The 16,913-nt window shown below is 43.8% G+C and overlaps 1 protein-coding gene across 8 annotated transcripts in view; it reads left to right on the plus strand.

Annotated features, from left to right (window-relative positions):
* Positions 1–744: 744 nt before the first annotated feature.
* RYR1 (ryanodine receptor 1) overlaps positions 745–16,913 on the plus strand; it is a 1,068,376-nt gene continuing 1,052,207 nt past the window's right edge. For all 8 annotated transcript variants that reach the window (XM_069206982.1, XM_069206985.1, XM_069206986.1 and 5 more), the window contains exon 1: positions 745–1,599. In XM_069206982.1, coding sequence (XP_069063083.1) covers positions 1,552–1,599 — 48 coding nt within the window. In that variant the 5' untranslated portion in view covers positions 745–1,551. The remainder of the gene's footprint in view (positions 1,600–16,913) is intronic.

The following is a 16,913-nucleotide window of genomic DNA, read 5'->3' on the forward strand; positions in this document are numbered from 1 at the left end:
TGCTGCATAATTTGTCTTTTTGTACCGCATAATTTAGGCAGCCTTGCCACGTAATGTGCTCCTGATGTCCTGCAATTGCGGCCCTTTGTGATAAAGTCTGGCTCTGCGCCGGCCATTATTGCGTGCAACAACTACGTCTCGCTGTGTCGGTGTTCAAACGCATCTCACCTGCCTGAGCTGGCCCGACTGTAATGCTGCGCTAGCCTATGAAGGGAGTCGTGGCTAATCAAATTGTAGTGAGCCCGTGCCATGGGGCATAGACCACAAACTAAAATGACTATCAAGGGCGCCGTTAAGTTATCCCTGACTAGCCGGGAGAAAAGGCCTACCACGTGAAAGAAATGTGTACAGAGCCGTGTTCAGGTAGATCCGGGTGTCCTGGGATGAAATTTACACTCCGAGTGGTTACGCAGCCTCCAATCACGGCACGGGCATTTTTGGTAAGAAGGAGGGAGGTATTGCAACACTTCCATTGAGCGGGGTGATATTTATGTTTAACATGGCAAAAGCATTTACAAACCCACTTCTAGGTCTCAAATGTTGGACTGTGCCTCTACAGTGAGAGACTAGGGAGTGGTGCCCGTGTGACAGAAGCAGATCGCTGTCCTTGGGAGGCTCTCGCGTTTTCCTCACAGACGTGTACTGGGAGGTCTCCTCGGGTTGCCTGTCAGAGAGGCGGGGGTCTCTTCTTCCAATCGCCAGCCTGTGAGGAGGAGGGTCCAGCTCCACCTGACTGGCTGCAGAATATGTCTGGGTCTTAGGCAGCCGGCGTGCCCTGGTGGTGCTGCGAGCTGTCAGCAGCAGCTGATCGTGAAGAGCGCTCAGACCCGACCCTCCGGGGAGCTCCGGGGAGCTAGCGACGGCACTGCCCCTGCCCACAGAACACCCGCAGCGCTGTCCAGGGCTCCGAAACCAGCCCCGAAGAGCCCTCCGCGGAGAGGAAGACAGCTACAACCCAGCCCAAAGCGCGGTCATTAGACCGAGTCCAAACCCCAACTAGCCCCTATTCAGTACGAGAAGACTGTAACGAACTTGCAACATCCTCAACCCCGTCCAAAAAGCGACAGCCGCAACCAAAGAACGACAGCTCCGACCTATTCCGTGAGTGACAACCCTGACCTCAAAAGCCAGACTCATCTAGGCTGAGGTGGGCTTAAGTGAGCCGTCGTCATACTCAACCCATTAACAACGACCAGTTTTGCTATCGACTTCCTCAGCCCTTTTCAAAAAGTTAAACTGTCCTACTGACAGCTCTCAATCAGTATAGACAGCAAAAGCCTTCGATCTAGTCTCCGAGTTCAATAGAGCTGTCGACAGTTTGCTTTGACCCCTCACTGAAGACCGTGTACGAAGGCGATCGACAGCCGAAGTCAACCCTTAAGAATAACAGCATCAACAAAGTGTAAAGAACATCCAGTGGGCCTTCCAGCCCATTGTAAAGAGGGCTTGGAAGAATTAGTGACAGACCATACCCAAGCAGGAGAAGAGCAGCAACTTCCAAACCAGCCCCAGAAACCCCCGACAAGCTGCCGCCTCAAACCCTAGGGAGCCATGGCTGAGGGAGGAGAGGGAGAAGACGAGATCCAGTTTCTGAGAACTGTGAGTAATGTTTGATAGTCATGGCTACTCCATTGGGGTGCCACGGTGGTGGCTTTAGTTTTTGGGTGTAGAAAGGCAGGTGTTGGTGACACTGCTTGGGTCTTTTGCTAATAAAATCAGTATGAATACTTATGAGTACCTGGTTCAAGCTTTTCAGACAACTGAAGTTCGAAGGAGTCAACAATTGTCAGGATTGTGGTAGGGAAACTTGAGGCCCAAAACGAAGGTCGGGGAGTTTAAAAGTTCCCTTAATAGCAGTCACGTCGTATTTGCTGTGTCCAGTAAGAGTATTTGAAGAAGGGGTACGGGGACGGGACTGCGATCTAGTTAAGCATGATATAAAAAATAAATTGACTTTTGGTTTTAAATGTAATAAACAGATTGCATAACATCAAAGAATCTGGTGTAAAAAAAAGTATCTCCCACCGGCTGCAAATCACCCACCAAAGGACTGCAGGGCGACAGGCCCCACATTTAGGGCCCTAGAGGGAGTTGGTCAGCTGTATATAAATAGTTCCTTACACATACACCAAGGGATGGGGCTATGAAACTTGCTTTCAGCTTCAACTACACCCCCCTTTTAGTTTATTTGTACTGATGCGGCTGGTGATGATGAGGAGGGAAGCAGAGGAAGGTGGGAGACTTGTGGATAGTTTTGGGTTAATGCTGAGTTGGTCAGCTTGGAAGACTGGTTTCTCCTTTCAGGTCTTTATTTAAACAGCCCCTTGACAGATGCAGGTCTTTAAAGATTGCTGAAGCCAACTGGAGGGGCCTGAGGGAGGAGGGTGTGAAGGGTGGGACTAGCGAGAAGGATTCTGTAACTGTCATGGAAGTCAATTCCCCATACAAGAATAGTTGGTCTAAGTCTGAAGTGAATATGGTGTATTCTTTTAGGATGTTTAGATAACTCGGTTCTATATCCTATGTATCCCTAAAGGATACGCAACACTTCCTCTGTCAATGTAACAGGACTGCATCTTCTATCTAAGGCCTGAGCTTGTGACGTTTGTATTAGCCCAAAATAGAACGCTGCTGTTTGAGCGAGCATGGCCTGCCTGATCTGGGAAACCTGCGATGTCTAAGACTTGATTCTATATGTTGCGCATTGCGATCTCTCTGAAAACCAAACTTGTCAGTTCTGGGTAACCCGAAGATAGCGTTGGTATTTCAGATTTCAGGCCTTAATAAGATCTGTGTACTATGCAGGTCAGCTCTGTTGTGAAGGACCTGTGCCATTTAACGACTGTGTAAGAGCTGAGGAATAACTATTTTTGGGGACCTGTAAGATCAGGGTAACCTGAGGGGTACCACTACTTTTATATATATTAGTCTGTAAGAAATGTATAACCCCTCCCCACGTGGGAATTCACATACTCCTCTATAGGGTGTGGACAGTGTTCTTATTTAGATTAACTTGTAACCAGGCTCCCAGCTCACAACCACTGCAGGCCGGCTTCCCGGGATGTATTTATTTTCAAACAATATAAAAAGCACATTACAAATTGATTTAAACACGTTGCATAACAGCAGGCAACATGTATTGTTATCACACAAGAATGCTCAAACGATTTAGCTATTTCTCGAGGTGTTCACTGCGGTCTTTCATGAGCTGCGTGGAGCAGGGTCTTGTGTAGCAAAAACTACTCAAGGAACGAGGTCGCTGCTCAAAAACCAATATGCGTTAATCTAGCTGATCAAAGGGCTGGAATGACCCTGTTGCTGCACATTATCGTTTTTAGTCAGCACATGGCAGGTAGGTATAATGCACTTCCTAGCACAAAAGCATCAACCTTAAACAGGAGAATCTAGGTCACAAAATAATTTCCACTGGCGCTATTAGGCATCCTTGGTGCTAAGTAAAGTAGTCATTGGGTAAACATCTTTTACCACTTTATAGTGAAAGCAGATTTGTGTAGGGTGCATTTCTTTTTGTGATGTGTTGTTTTTGTGCTGTTATGTTTTGTGCAGTACTAATGCATTGCATTGTTGCTTTTTAGTGTCGTTGTGTTGCATTCTATTTTGACTGTTTTGTTGTATTGTGTTTTTATGCTACATTGGTATTTTGCTTTGTAATACTTTAGAGATGCCAACAGGCACTGCAGCAATTCCAACCACAAACTGAGCTTAAAGCTGAAGTGACAACCATTTACCACTAAGGTGGCAATATATTGCTGCACCAGCTCGCCAACTATTAAAGATACCAGTTAGCCAACAACTGTAACATAGACTTGTCTTAAATTAGAACTTCAATGCTCACTTTTTGGGCTAGTAACAGAAGTATTTTCTGTGAGCTGCCTGCTACACCACCCTGCCGATTGCCGATCTGCCCAAATACACCTGATCCAGCTAATTCAGGAGCGAGAGGACTTTAATCTATCTATCTATCTATCTATCTATCTATCTATCTATCTATCTATCTATCTATCTATCTATTGAAAATGGCCCTTTTTGCAGGGTCATCACCTAACATTTTGCCCTCTTCCCCCTATCTTTTCTGATCTATTTTTGTTGGCTTTAGGACCCTGGGCACTTTACCACTGTTGACCAGTGCTAAAGTGCTAGTGCTCATTGTGTACATTGGATTGGTAATTGGTTTATCCATGATTGGCTCATTTGAATTACTAGTAAGTCCCTAGTAAAGTGCACTAGAGGTGCCCAGGGCCTGTGAATCAAATGCCACTGGTGGGCCTGCAGCACTTATTTTGCCACTCACATGAGTAGCCCTGTAAACATGGCTCGATTCTTCAGCCACAAGGCAGGTGCTGCGCCAATTCTTCTGGCACAATATATTGCCACCTTATTGCCACTTGGTGCTAAGTAAAGTAGTCATTGGGCAAACAGCTATAGATTGGCTATTTTTCTAAACTGGTGCTGGGTACTTATGTGGAGTTCTCACTGTGTTACTGTGTGTGTGTGTGTGTGTGTGTGTGTGTGTGTACAAATACTTTACACATTGCCTCTGCGATCAGTCTGGCTGCTTGTGCCAAGCTACAAAGGGGGTGAGCAGGGTTTATCTTAGCTGTGTGGCTCTCTTACCCTGACTAGAGTGAGGGTCCCTACTTGGAAAGAGTGCTAACCACTGTCAACTAGCGACCCAATTTCTGACAATATATATCTATATAAAGATATATATATAATATATATATATATATATATAAAGATAGAAATATATATATATATATATATATATGTGTATATATATCTTCGGTGTACCCTGGCAAACGTGGCTTGTACTCTGATAGAAGCCACGCTGTGCTGTGTGTACTGAGATACAGGTCAACGACACTTTGTGTACTTTAAAATATGTTGGATGGTGCTATATGTAATGTGGCACAAGTCAGGTTATCCACTGTGTAATCCTCCACTGATCATGGGCTGTATGAATTGTGGCTTAAATCAGAGGGTGAAGTATATACTCTGAGATATGCCAGGATACATTGTGCAGTCTCTCGCACAGGTGGTGTGAACTGATGTGGGTTCTCTGGCACAGATCATGAAAGTTGTGTCCAAAAAGCATTGTGTCAGCTGCAAACAGGGATAAGCCTGGGACGGACACCTGTTCACCCTGCCCTATCGCCTACAGAGTATGCCCAGGTCCATCCCATTGTTCTACGTATATGCCAAACCATCCAATATTCACTTGAGATCCCACCACCTCCATTTAAACTTCAACTCCAATGATAGACAAATACATCTTTGGGTTACAAGCAACAAGGTCCCTAAAGTTCTAGATGGGTCAAAAAAGCTTACAGCTTAATGGCTTGAAAACGAGATACCAAGACAACCTCATCGCCTCAAAAATGAACTTGTGTGTTTCCAACAATTTTCATAGGGAACACTTCCAATCAAAACCGTTGTAAGGAATGCAGATATTATATGGGATGCCCAGTTGAGCTACAATACCAAAACAGAAATACTACTAAAATCTTCACCCAACCTTTTGACACTACAAAAAGACACTACAAAAATAAAACCCTACCAGTCATTCCAAGCCACAGTAGTGGACCAGTAGTCAACTCCAACAGTGCATTGTTAGCCTGTTCGTATGCCAAAAAATGAACTACAGAATGCTCATAATGCAACAGGATAAATGCTGCCTCAAAATTTGCACGTCCATCACTACCCAACTAAGAAGCCTCCAATAGTTCTTCGTACATAACAGACTAATTTTCATGGTCTGTGCATTACATACAATGCCTGGAGAACTCTTCACTGAAGTAACTCCGCACAAAGTCCAAAAGTACTGGTGAGCATCAATTCACTCTCTTCTTAGGCCACGCCACGCCATACCTTGAACCAAAAAGCAGAGGAGATGGGAGCTTCAATGCCACAGCTTCCTTTGTTGGACCATCCTCATTCTGAATATCTGTAACACCCTAAGAGTTGAGACTGAATTACCTGTTCTCTCTGACTCTCCTAGCCCTAAATCCAACCGAAAGCCCATCTATCTGAGTTCCTTATCAACTAATCTGGTAATTTTGGTGAATTCCTGTTAGTGTAGTAGGTATATCGTGCCAGCCTTGACAATGAAGTACCAGTCTCGCTGCCTGCTGGAATGTCATGTATACTGTTATAAGTTTGCACTGTAATTCTGCACAACACTGAGGGGTCAATATTTATATTGCTGCACCCCTGCACAGTTTAACCTATCAGAAGCATTTAAGTTCTGCAGTGAGCACCAACCAAATGTAAACTCAAGTAGTCGCACTTTGTGCACCACATTTCACATTTCAGTAAGATACCGTACATATTGTGCACTGGTCAGAAATGCACTGTGTGCACTACTCGTGTGTCAGTGGGCACTGTGTGGAATCCATCACGTGCCACAATAACACACATGGAGAGTTGTGGTCTAAATTAAGAGACATTACACAAAAACTCAGGCCATGGACCGCAAGCAAATAATTGCTTCGGAATTCACGTTTGCGATTCCAAAACACATAGTGTTTCACTTTTCATTGAAAAAAAACATGACAAGTAGGACAAGCGAGGTAACCCTTGTAAGGCCACATTTAGAACATTGTGTTCACTTTTGGCCATGATATATGAGGCATGCTATTTCTGAACAGGCGGCTGTTTAAACTGAAGCTATTCGAAAGGGAATTTAATACAATAAAGTGTTTATCTTTACTTGGGTCTGTTCCCCTACCCTTTTCAAAACACCCGGAGATGTTTCTTGGTAAGGTAAGAGGTAATAAAGGGGGGTATCCTAGGGAAGGAACATTTTAAATGGTTCCAGGCGGTTTGCTGATCGGCACCAGTTTCCTGAAGGTGACACTTTGGGGATGCAAAAATATAAAACTAATGCCCTCGGAGCGGTTATATCCACCTCACATCAAGTGCCCCCAATGTGACAAAGGTTCATCATCTAGGTTGAATCACAGACCTTGAAGTCAAAGGAATTCATAACTAGTGGTACAATATCAGACTATAAAGTATTTATCGTTATTTAAGTCTGTCCCTTCCCCTTTCCAAAACTCCTGGAGATGTTTCTTGGTCCCGTGGGGATAATACGGGGAGGTTATCCTAGGGAAGGGACGTTTTAAATGGTTCCAGGCAGGGTGCTGCCCGGCACCAGTTTCCTGAAGGAGAAACTTCGGGTATGAGAAATCATAACACTAATGCTCTCCAACAGGCTTCACCCAACTCCCATCAGGTGGCCCCAGGATGTCAAAAGTTTACCCTCTAAGTTGAATCCCAGTCTTCAAGCCAAAGGAATTCCTATGTAGTGGTGGACCCTGTGAGCAGCTGAGGTGCCAGTTTAGAAATGGGGCTTGTGGAAGGATAATGTAATTGGAGAAGAGATATCCCCAGCGGATGTAAGAGATATGTATACGCCTCTAGCACTGCCATGAGTGCTCCTGCCATTCATGACAAACTAAGCTACTGGCACCTATGCATCCCACATACATCATGAAAGCTTCTATGTGGCAAGTTCTCGCTCTGATCTGGGCGCAACTGTCAAATCACATACTATATTACACTAAAATATAATCTGCATTTCCCTCTTATCCTTTTTTCATCACAAGTCCCTTCCTAACCAAGGGGGCGAACTCGGGCATCCTTTAGTCTCCATTTGGGAAATGTTTGCTGTGTGTCTAAAGGGACTTTCCTAAAGTGTTTGGAATGTGCTCGTTATTTTGCATTCTGGAGAAGTATAAAATGGGTTCTCCAAGCAAAATGACGATTTCTACAGTGGGCCAAGCCTCTACTCTGAAAATGTATATAATTTGTTCACTGTGGCTGGTCTTGTGATGTCTGCAGTGGTTCCTGAATGAGGGGTCCTGAAATGTTTGAATACCATCAAACCTGGACTATGCAAAATGTATGCAATTAAATTTTTATTAACATAATGACGAGGAGATTTTTGATACAAGAGGATTAAACCAGGAAACCCAATGAAGTACCATCACAAGTAGTGCTTTAAGGGAAACAGTCTCGGATCACGATCTGTACCTGGACACGTTTCCAAGACTCCTATTTTCCCAATGCTGAATTTAACATAGCGGTCAATTCTCCCTGAGGAAATGGCAGTCCAATGTGCAATTGCACATTTTACTTTTTCTTTCCAGGGGAAAATATTTTCATCCCTTTGTGTAAACCTCCTCAAAGTTTGACGGTGATGTGTCCTCTTTACTACTCTGGAAGGGGAGTTACCGCAGCCCTTTGCCGGAGTAAAACTCTGATCATTTCCAGGAAGAGTTTAGTAGGAGTTTGGGACTATCAACAAAACCCCAGGTTTACTGAATTCACAAACTTTCAAAACAATCCACTCTTTTATCCAGCCACTCCCCACACGTTGTGTAGGTTTTACGATTGGAGACTTTTTCACACTTATGGAAGAGAAACCTTCAGCAGTAAAACCCTTCCTGCCTGTGGGTAAACGTTCTTTGAAAATGTCTTTGAATCAGGCACCTAGGTGTGTGATTGCCTGTGGATGTTGTCAGTCCCGGGTTATGGCCCTGAACAATAAGCACAAGGCTAGTGCCTCATAAGAGAAGAACCCCTTTTATCTTTTTAGGTCGTGCGCGCAAGCGCTCTGACCTGTTGTAATCTATCTGTGGGCTTTAACCACGCCCACCGCACGCCCATCACTCATTCATGAGCTTGCCTTTCAAAAATCATTTGTTATCATTGGTAAATGTTTTACGTTTATCCCACCTTGGGGCAGTTTTGTTGGCCATCCACCCTGTTGCTGATACGTTTGACTGAGAGCAAACTTCTTTTACCTTTTTGCCTCTCCTTCACGCTCATGGCGGCTGTGATGATTTGAAAGGTCTTGTTTATGTTAACTGTTTTACTTTTCATTTTCAATTTATGTGGCAAGAAAAATCCAGTTAGGAATTTACAACGTTAATAGCTCTAACTCGAGCAAACGCGAGACCCATTGCATTGCAAGTGCTAGTTTTACATTTGATGTCAAAATCTGTGGAGGGAGTCTTCTCTCTAGATGTTTAGTGTGGAAGTGTTTGAAGGTGCACAATTGCCTCAGTTTTGAGAATGGCTTATCATGTGAAATCATGTGAAAAACGATACACACAAATCAAAATAAAGGCCCGAGAAACTGTAATCTATCAATAATGACACACAGTTAATACTTTGATCAGGAGACTCTTTCCCCAGCACTCCATTGTATGCAAAGACATTCAGGACTCTTATTTCTATAAATTCTCTGAGGAAAATGAAGACTTCCCAAGAAAAATAGAAGTTGGGGAAATACCATAAACCATAAACAGGAAGAGGTCCTGTTATACTCTCTCTGAAGAGCCCATTAGAAAAATCTTTAGGCAATACACAAAGGCAGTAAATGGAGTACATGACTAAAAGTCTAATTGAGCCCCAATATGTCTATGCGTGTCACTAGAAGAGACAAAACCTAGTATATTGTATCATTGCCAATGTAATAGCATGGATGACCTTGCGTCATTCAAACTTGCTACCTGCATTCAGCAAAAGTTGCTGAATGTAGGTAGCAAGTTTGCCTGACACAAGGTCATCCATCCAAAAACAAAAAGAAAAGACTAGAATGCTGAACAATGCAAACATTCACTTTCAGACACAGAGAACAGTCCAGCCCCAACATTTTGCTCTTGTCGCCCTAAGCGGGAAGGGTATGCCCAGAAGTGTGTCCCATGTTCCCTGTGCCACAGGATTCAAGGTAGCCTGGCTCATGAGGGGTGGTACCCAGAAACCAGTCCCAGGATGGTTGTTTCCAGTCCAAGGAAGACCTGGCCCGGCAAGTCGGGCTGGACTGTTCCTATGGGGAGCAGGGTCAAGACTGATTTGCATATGGCTGGGTCCAAACTAGAGTGGCGTGGTAAGCAAAAAAACGATGGATTAAAACCAGATCTGTGACTGGGGGTGAATATTTGCATTGTTCAGCATTCCGCCCATCATCTGTTCTTTTTGCAGTGGGGAAGTCCACTTCAGCCTGTGGCAGGATTGCACTGTGACATTCTTCCTCATCATATGCACAGCTACCTAAAAAGAAGTGCACTTCACTGCCAGAGCTGGTGGGCAATTATGCTACGTTACCAGGGATTTTTCTTTTCCTTTCTTTACATTTTTTGATCTTACAATATTTAAAAAATATCTTAAGGATACAGCAATTTGGGCCCAATTTCACTTTTTCTTTGCACCAATAAAACTCATATTTTCTTGTGATGTGTATTAAACCCAAACGGGGTAGTATACCTGTAATAAGTACACCAGCCTGCTGGAAAGCATCAATACTGTTAAATTAAAATAATATGCACCGCATCGCTGCAACATCCAGTGTCACCGCTTAAAAACTCCTTCTGGCAATCTGGACCACACAGAAACTAAACTCCCCACATGAAACTCCGCCCTAACAGCATAAAAGGAAGCGCCCCCCTCCTTGGGACTAACCCATTCACACCAGTCATAGCACTGCAGTACAGCAACTGCTTTTAACTGCTGCTTTGAAATCGGCCTTTGTACAAGTTCTCTATTTGCACAAACACTTTTCTCTTGGACTAGCCCACGGCTTCAAGCAGGGACATGTTTATAATTTATGACTGCATTGCCCTTGCCCTTACTTAAGGCAGTCCGAAAAATGTAAATGCCCATTTGACAAATCGTACTGTATGCTTGCACTGACAGTTACATTTCACTTCATACGCGTGCCCCAAGTTTCACATCGTACAGAAGGATTTTTAATATTTGTATCCGTGATTTCAAAAGTATTTTTTTGAACACCATTTGTTACTGTATTTATTAATTTCACATGACTCATATTGTAATGATTTTAATTAATCGAACAAGAAAGATTATTTTACTTTACTTATTGGCTATCCAGTAGTTAATTTGTTTTCAATTAAAAACATTATGTTGCAAGCACGTGACTATCATGTTTAGTCAGCAACCAAGTTTCCTTTTTTCTTTTTAATGTTATGGCATATGCTTGCAATGAAAAAAATAAAAAAAATAACCATCCTACAAGTTTGCCAAGTCCAGACCTGTTGGCTTTGTCAGTGCTTGTTCTTAAGTGAAGCTTGATGTTATATACTACACTCAATTAGGTTCTGCTAGTGTCTGTCCCCCTTCGGGTTACCCTCTGTTGAAATAACACGTCTCTGAACAGCTGGTGCCTGCTGGCTCTCAGTGTCTCCTCGAACCTTAACCTTCTGCTAGGAGGCAGGTGAAGCAATATGTCTTTTTGCCCTGCTGTGCTGTGACATGGAATCACCTGTTTTCCTTTGGCTCCCACAAATTCCTCCCTAGTTGCACCCTTTCTTCAGCCTCTAGAAGAGGCCAAGAAATGAATGAGCATGGGGGAAACTCTGCTTGCCTAGCTCAACAGTAGTCACGACTTGGCTTATGGCGCTCTCAAAACAGCAGCTTTAAACTGTAGAAAATTAACCCCTTTCATTTATGCAAGTGCTTAGCGAATATTCAATCTGCGGTATGTAGTGCCAAAAGAAAACATTCACACCAGGGATCCGGGAAATGTATACATTCACTTAAAGAGAGTGAGAGGAAAAATCATACAGGCACATCTTCCCTTAGAAGCATATACCATACAACAAGTGCTTGGATATTTTGACCCAAGCACGTGTTGTGTGGTATATGGGGGATATGTATGGCTGTGGGTGTACTTGTTGGCACAGCTGTTTTCGCAGTTGTGTACTACTGGTGCACTAATTATGTCCGAGTGTGTGTTTGAACATAGTTCTGTGTGTCTGCTGGTGTGTGCCTTCTTTAGCTGTGCTTTTCCTTTGTCAATGTACCTATATGCATACATCCTATCATTTTGTTGTCTGCAACTTCATTAGCTGCTTTACTATACACAAAGCCATATGCATACCGCTGGCTTTTAGGATTACGTGTGTGCGAGTTTTGGTTGTTTCTCTTCTGCTTGGTGCTTGTCAGTATGTCTTTGGCCAAGTGTTGTATGTATGCCAGAACCTGTGTTTGCTGTGCCTATTTGTGTGCCTGTCCGTTGTGCCAATGCGTGTGCTATTTGTACCCGGGTCTGCCCTTACAACTTTACATGTGTTGTTGCTTCTGTTCTTGCATGCATACCTCATATACATTTCGGTGTGTGCAAGCTTCTGTTAGCCTGTGTGTGTTTGCCTGCATGTTTACATTTATGTTTATCTGATGTTTGTGTTTTCAACCACTGTCTCGAAAACTTGCTGTGTATGCTGATGTTATGTTGTATGACTTTCCTTCCCTATATTCCTGTGAGTTCCTCGTTGTTTATCCATACTCTATGCTGTCTGTCTCAGGCTCCTTATGCCTGCTATTTTCTGGGTGGATGCCTGCTGCTGCGGGATCTCACTGGCAGCTCCTGTCCCCTCATGAAGAGTAATATGAGAAAAGCTATTTCAGGCCTTAAAATCAGCATCAGGCCGTTTCATGACGCGTGCTCCGCTGCTTTCGGAACCCGTCATTCCTCCATGAAAAGGCACTTCTCTTAAAAACGCCCGTCTGTGTGCTATTGTGACTTGATAAAATTATTTAAACCAGCAGTCGAAGTGCATTAAAAAAGTATGAAAACTGTGATCTTGCATGCAGAGGGGTGGGGCCAGTAAGCGTGGGGAGGGGTCAAAATTGTGGCTAAAAACAAAATATTATGTATCTTTTTTGGTCTTTTACTTCAGGTAGCTACATACAAAATAACACGCCACTTAAATAAAACAATACATAAACAAAAGTTAAGTAATCTGTGGCAAATGCACTACAGTACATTATGAAACCTCTATTCATGCACTGCAGAGGTATGGGTGTAACCAGAGAGCCACAGAATTAAATCTTGGTGGTGCGGTGGTGAATTGTGACTGGTGTACTTTTAGTGCTACAAGGCTCCAGCCTGTCACATAAAGCACTGTAAATATTTAATTCATTATTTTAAACTTGCTTTACAATCAGTGTAAGATAGACTGCTACAAAAAGGTTGAAGATAAAATGGTGTTTCCAGAATATACGTTTTAGTAATACCCAGACTGTACGTAATTCATTTTTTGTATAACTGCCCCTTAAAAGCAGGCACTTCACAGCTCAGCTGTTAACTCCATTGCACTACTACTAAAAAGAGTAACATTTTCTCATCACAAAGGTTCAGGTGATTTCATCAATTAAAACCAGTGCCGCTCCTAAGCACCCTTTACATTTGCAGATTAACCATTTGCACACATTTGCATTATTTTCAGGGAAGCAGGTACCCTGGCCAGAAGGCATGTTTATTGTTAAGCTGTCTGCCCACCTTTGGTTTCACAGCACAGGAGACTCCTTGAATGACACTTCAGTTGAAGCATTTAGCTGAAGCATTTAAACTATCGGAATTAATTGCCCCGGAATTGTTGTCTTTTCATAAATTAAAAAAGTATGGGCACATCCGAACCCATCTACTTCAACCACTTGGCCTCTGATGGTCACAACACAGTAGTACAATGCTCTGCTTGGTCTTCATACCAGAGGCTTGGAGATTTCACTGTATACTACCAGAATATTGAGTTTTAATTATTGTGCTACAATTATTATGCACAAAATATTGTAGACGGAATATCAATTACAAAAATATTGTGAAGGTACGTGGGGTAAGTAATCTTCAAGGTCCACAGATGTTTAGTAAGAACAGAAATCTACACCTTCTTATATATACTTACTTTCTTGAAATTTTGGTAGTCGACATTTTGGCTTTGATATGTTTGTAGAACTATATTTGTGTAGTACAATATTGTCATAACATGATATTTTTATAGCATAATAATTTTGTGCTCAATATTTCGACAGACCTCTAGTTTCACAGAAGAAGCATACATCAGAAACGCTCCATAGGCCAATCATGAAGTAGGCAGGTGCAGATAGGAAATTACTATTACTCGCAAATTGCATCAGGGGTGGTCACTTCTGGATGGAACCACAGAGGTCAATAGCGGGGTTTCAGGAATCATAGGACCTCACATTGAATTGTCTCTGCTATCCATGTCATTTGCATGGTCACCAGTCTTTTCACTCCCGAAGTCAACTAGCCTTCCCCATGGTCCACAATGATTGGCACAGTGGGAGGTACCTCTCCGCAGCAGCAGCAATGATCCACAAATGTCCCTGTCACCAGACTTTTGTATTTCTTGAAGAACGACACATTACGGGTATGTGTTTCCTTACCCGCTGAGCTGCTACCATAGTGCCATCCTGTTGAATTACTCAGCATGGGCGGAGCTCAAAAGACAGCCAAAAGTTTCTCTCAGGTTATCGATCACGCACTACGACTACGTCAACAGCTCTCAAGTTTAAAGACTCGGCCCTTGGCTTCTGACTGATGGCCGCGTTACATCCTGGCAGATATCGGAGTACAGAATGGTACCAAGGTCTACTTGGCCCAAGCACACCTGACTCAGGGCACACCCCATAGTCATACCGGCCGCTTGTCAGTACTCGCAAACAAAAGAGTATATGGCTCACTCCAAAGACTGCTGTTTGGCATGAGCAATGCAAACTACTTTGGTCATTGTCTGCATAAAGAGTTCTACTTCCCCACTGTTTTGGGGTCAACTAGGAGTCAACCACTTGTTGAACATAGTACGATGAGTATTTGCTGGGCATCAGGGGTCTGGTGGAACATATATGACTCCAGATTATACCATTACCAAAGTTTTGAAAGCCGTCAGGGCAATTTGAGGAACAACACGATTAAAGGCTTGTGGTGGATGCAAACCACAAATGAGTGTCCATACATACCTAAGTGAAAATGCAGACACCTCCAGTATTACTTAATGGTTTCATGTACTTGTCTTTGAATACTGCTGCTCCTTAAGGATGACTGCACGGCTGGAATATGAAACTGTGACCCACACCACACAGTCTTGGCTCTGGGACAGCATAGCCCGTAGCCCAGTGGGACTGGCATCCACCAATCGTTCTGTGCCTCTGGAAGGATTAAGGTACCCAAGACTAGTGTCTGCTGATAGTGCTTACTTAGTTTGCTGGAATGCAGGTTCATGTATATCCACCAGGCTCAGGAAACAGCAGTTTTTGAACATTCTTGCAGAGGATCTGTGGGCATAGTTAAGTCTTTTATAAAGTGCCCACAATAGTTAACCATGCCCAAGATACTCCATACTACTGAGAGACGAGTTGGAAGGAGCTAGCTTGATGTCTATTATTTTAGTGGTTTTGGGGGGCACCCAGTCAGTTGAGAAGCAATAAGCAAAAAGGCTAATCACAGGTTGTGGAAATTCACATTTATGTGAGTGTAGTGTAGGGTCACAATCACAAAGTCTCTGTAACACTCTCCGAAGTCAAATATGACAGTCTTCCACCATCATCATACCACTGACAATGCATACACCAAAACTCACATTGATGACATCTGGCAACCCTGACGTATCACGTGGATGGTGTTTTGGTACCCCTCTGTCGCACTTGAAATTCCAGTATTATCTGTTTGTAATGATGGAGGTACATATGCATGGAGAGTGTCATAATATATCTGGATTTTGGGTCTAACCGAATCAGGGACGGACTGGGAACCCATAGAAGCCCTGGCAATTTTCTCAGACCAGCCTCCCCCACGAGAGGGCAAGGGAGGTGTGAGTGGAGGGGGAAAGCACTGCGTGGCCCCTGGGAAAGCGCTGTCTGGTCCAGAGAGGCTGGAAGTGCTTGCTCGCTGCTTTTGTTACTGTGAGACGATATTGCATTACTGCTACAAAACCGGCCCTAGCAACAAAACCGGCCCCCATCGCTGAAAAACCAGCCCCCACCCTTCCTGCCTCCAGAGGAAACGCCCGAAGCCCACTAGGGCCTGTCCGGCCCTGAACAGAATCTGATAGTGCCCCCAATGAAGAGCCATCTTAGCAAACCATCCAGCTCCACTTATTTCACTCACTATGTCCTCCACCATTGGTTTAAGATGTCTCTCCCACTTGATTGCCACGTTCAGGAGCTGCATGTCCACTCACAAATGCACTTCTCCTGGGTGTTTCAGTTTTTGGGTTGCAACGATTCAGGAGACTCACGATGTTGGACTTTTCATTTCTCGATGATATATTGCTTCATCAACTTTCAGCCTCAAGTGAAACGCCACCCTCCGGTATCATGGGGCAACAGGCTGTATGGAATGATCAGTGTGTAGTTTAATGGTCTTCCTCTTCAAGACCCTATCCATTGAAATAAGTTGCAAAACTCCTCGAGTAGGCCATCCAGTTCTGCCACATGTGGTCTGAATGCAAATTGCACCAGTCGTAGGCCCTCTGACATCTGACAGTTCAGCAGCATGCCCATAACCTCGTGTGACATGTATCTTAGGTAGGGTAGTGACCTGGTCATGTTGTATGTTGATCACAAAAATACCATCCAGAGGCAGTGGCTTAACCTGTCCATACGCATAGTCTCTGACATTTGCTGGTTGAGGGTCTCATATTTTTCCTTAGCCATGACGTAAAAGGAGGCGCCTGTATCTTTGACAGCAGTTACTGATTTAATCCACATTTCAGTGTGGGGATCTTCTGAATGAGCTTGATCCAGTCCAAACAGTGTGTGCACCAAGCCCTCAGCCTCATCATCATGCATGCCATCTTCTTTTTCTTCACTTGATAGGTTAGCAGTCACATTCACTGCAGTGGCTGTTGTTGATCTTGGGTTGCGGGTTGAGTGACAGACCGTTGTGAAGTGATATTTTTGCTGCATGATGCACATTTCTTCCCCTGTGCTGGGCCCTCGTCCCAGGTGATGGCCTGCACTTTCATATTACTCATATGGACATTATGCCATTTTTCTCCTGAGAGTTGACCTGCGTCACTTGGTTGACCAGTTCAGCTTTGATAGGTTTGTGCAGGACTGCCTCTGTA

This window comes from Pleurodeles waltl, chromosome 9 (assembly GCF_031143425.1).
Source record: "Pleurodeles waltl isolate 20211129_DDA chromosome 9, aPleWal1.hap1.20221129, whole genome shotgun sequence".
In the NCBI taxonomy this organism is placed as follows: domain Eukaryota; kingdom Metazoa; phylum Chordata; class Amphibia; order Caudata; family Salamandridae; genus Pleurodeles; species Pleurodeles waltl.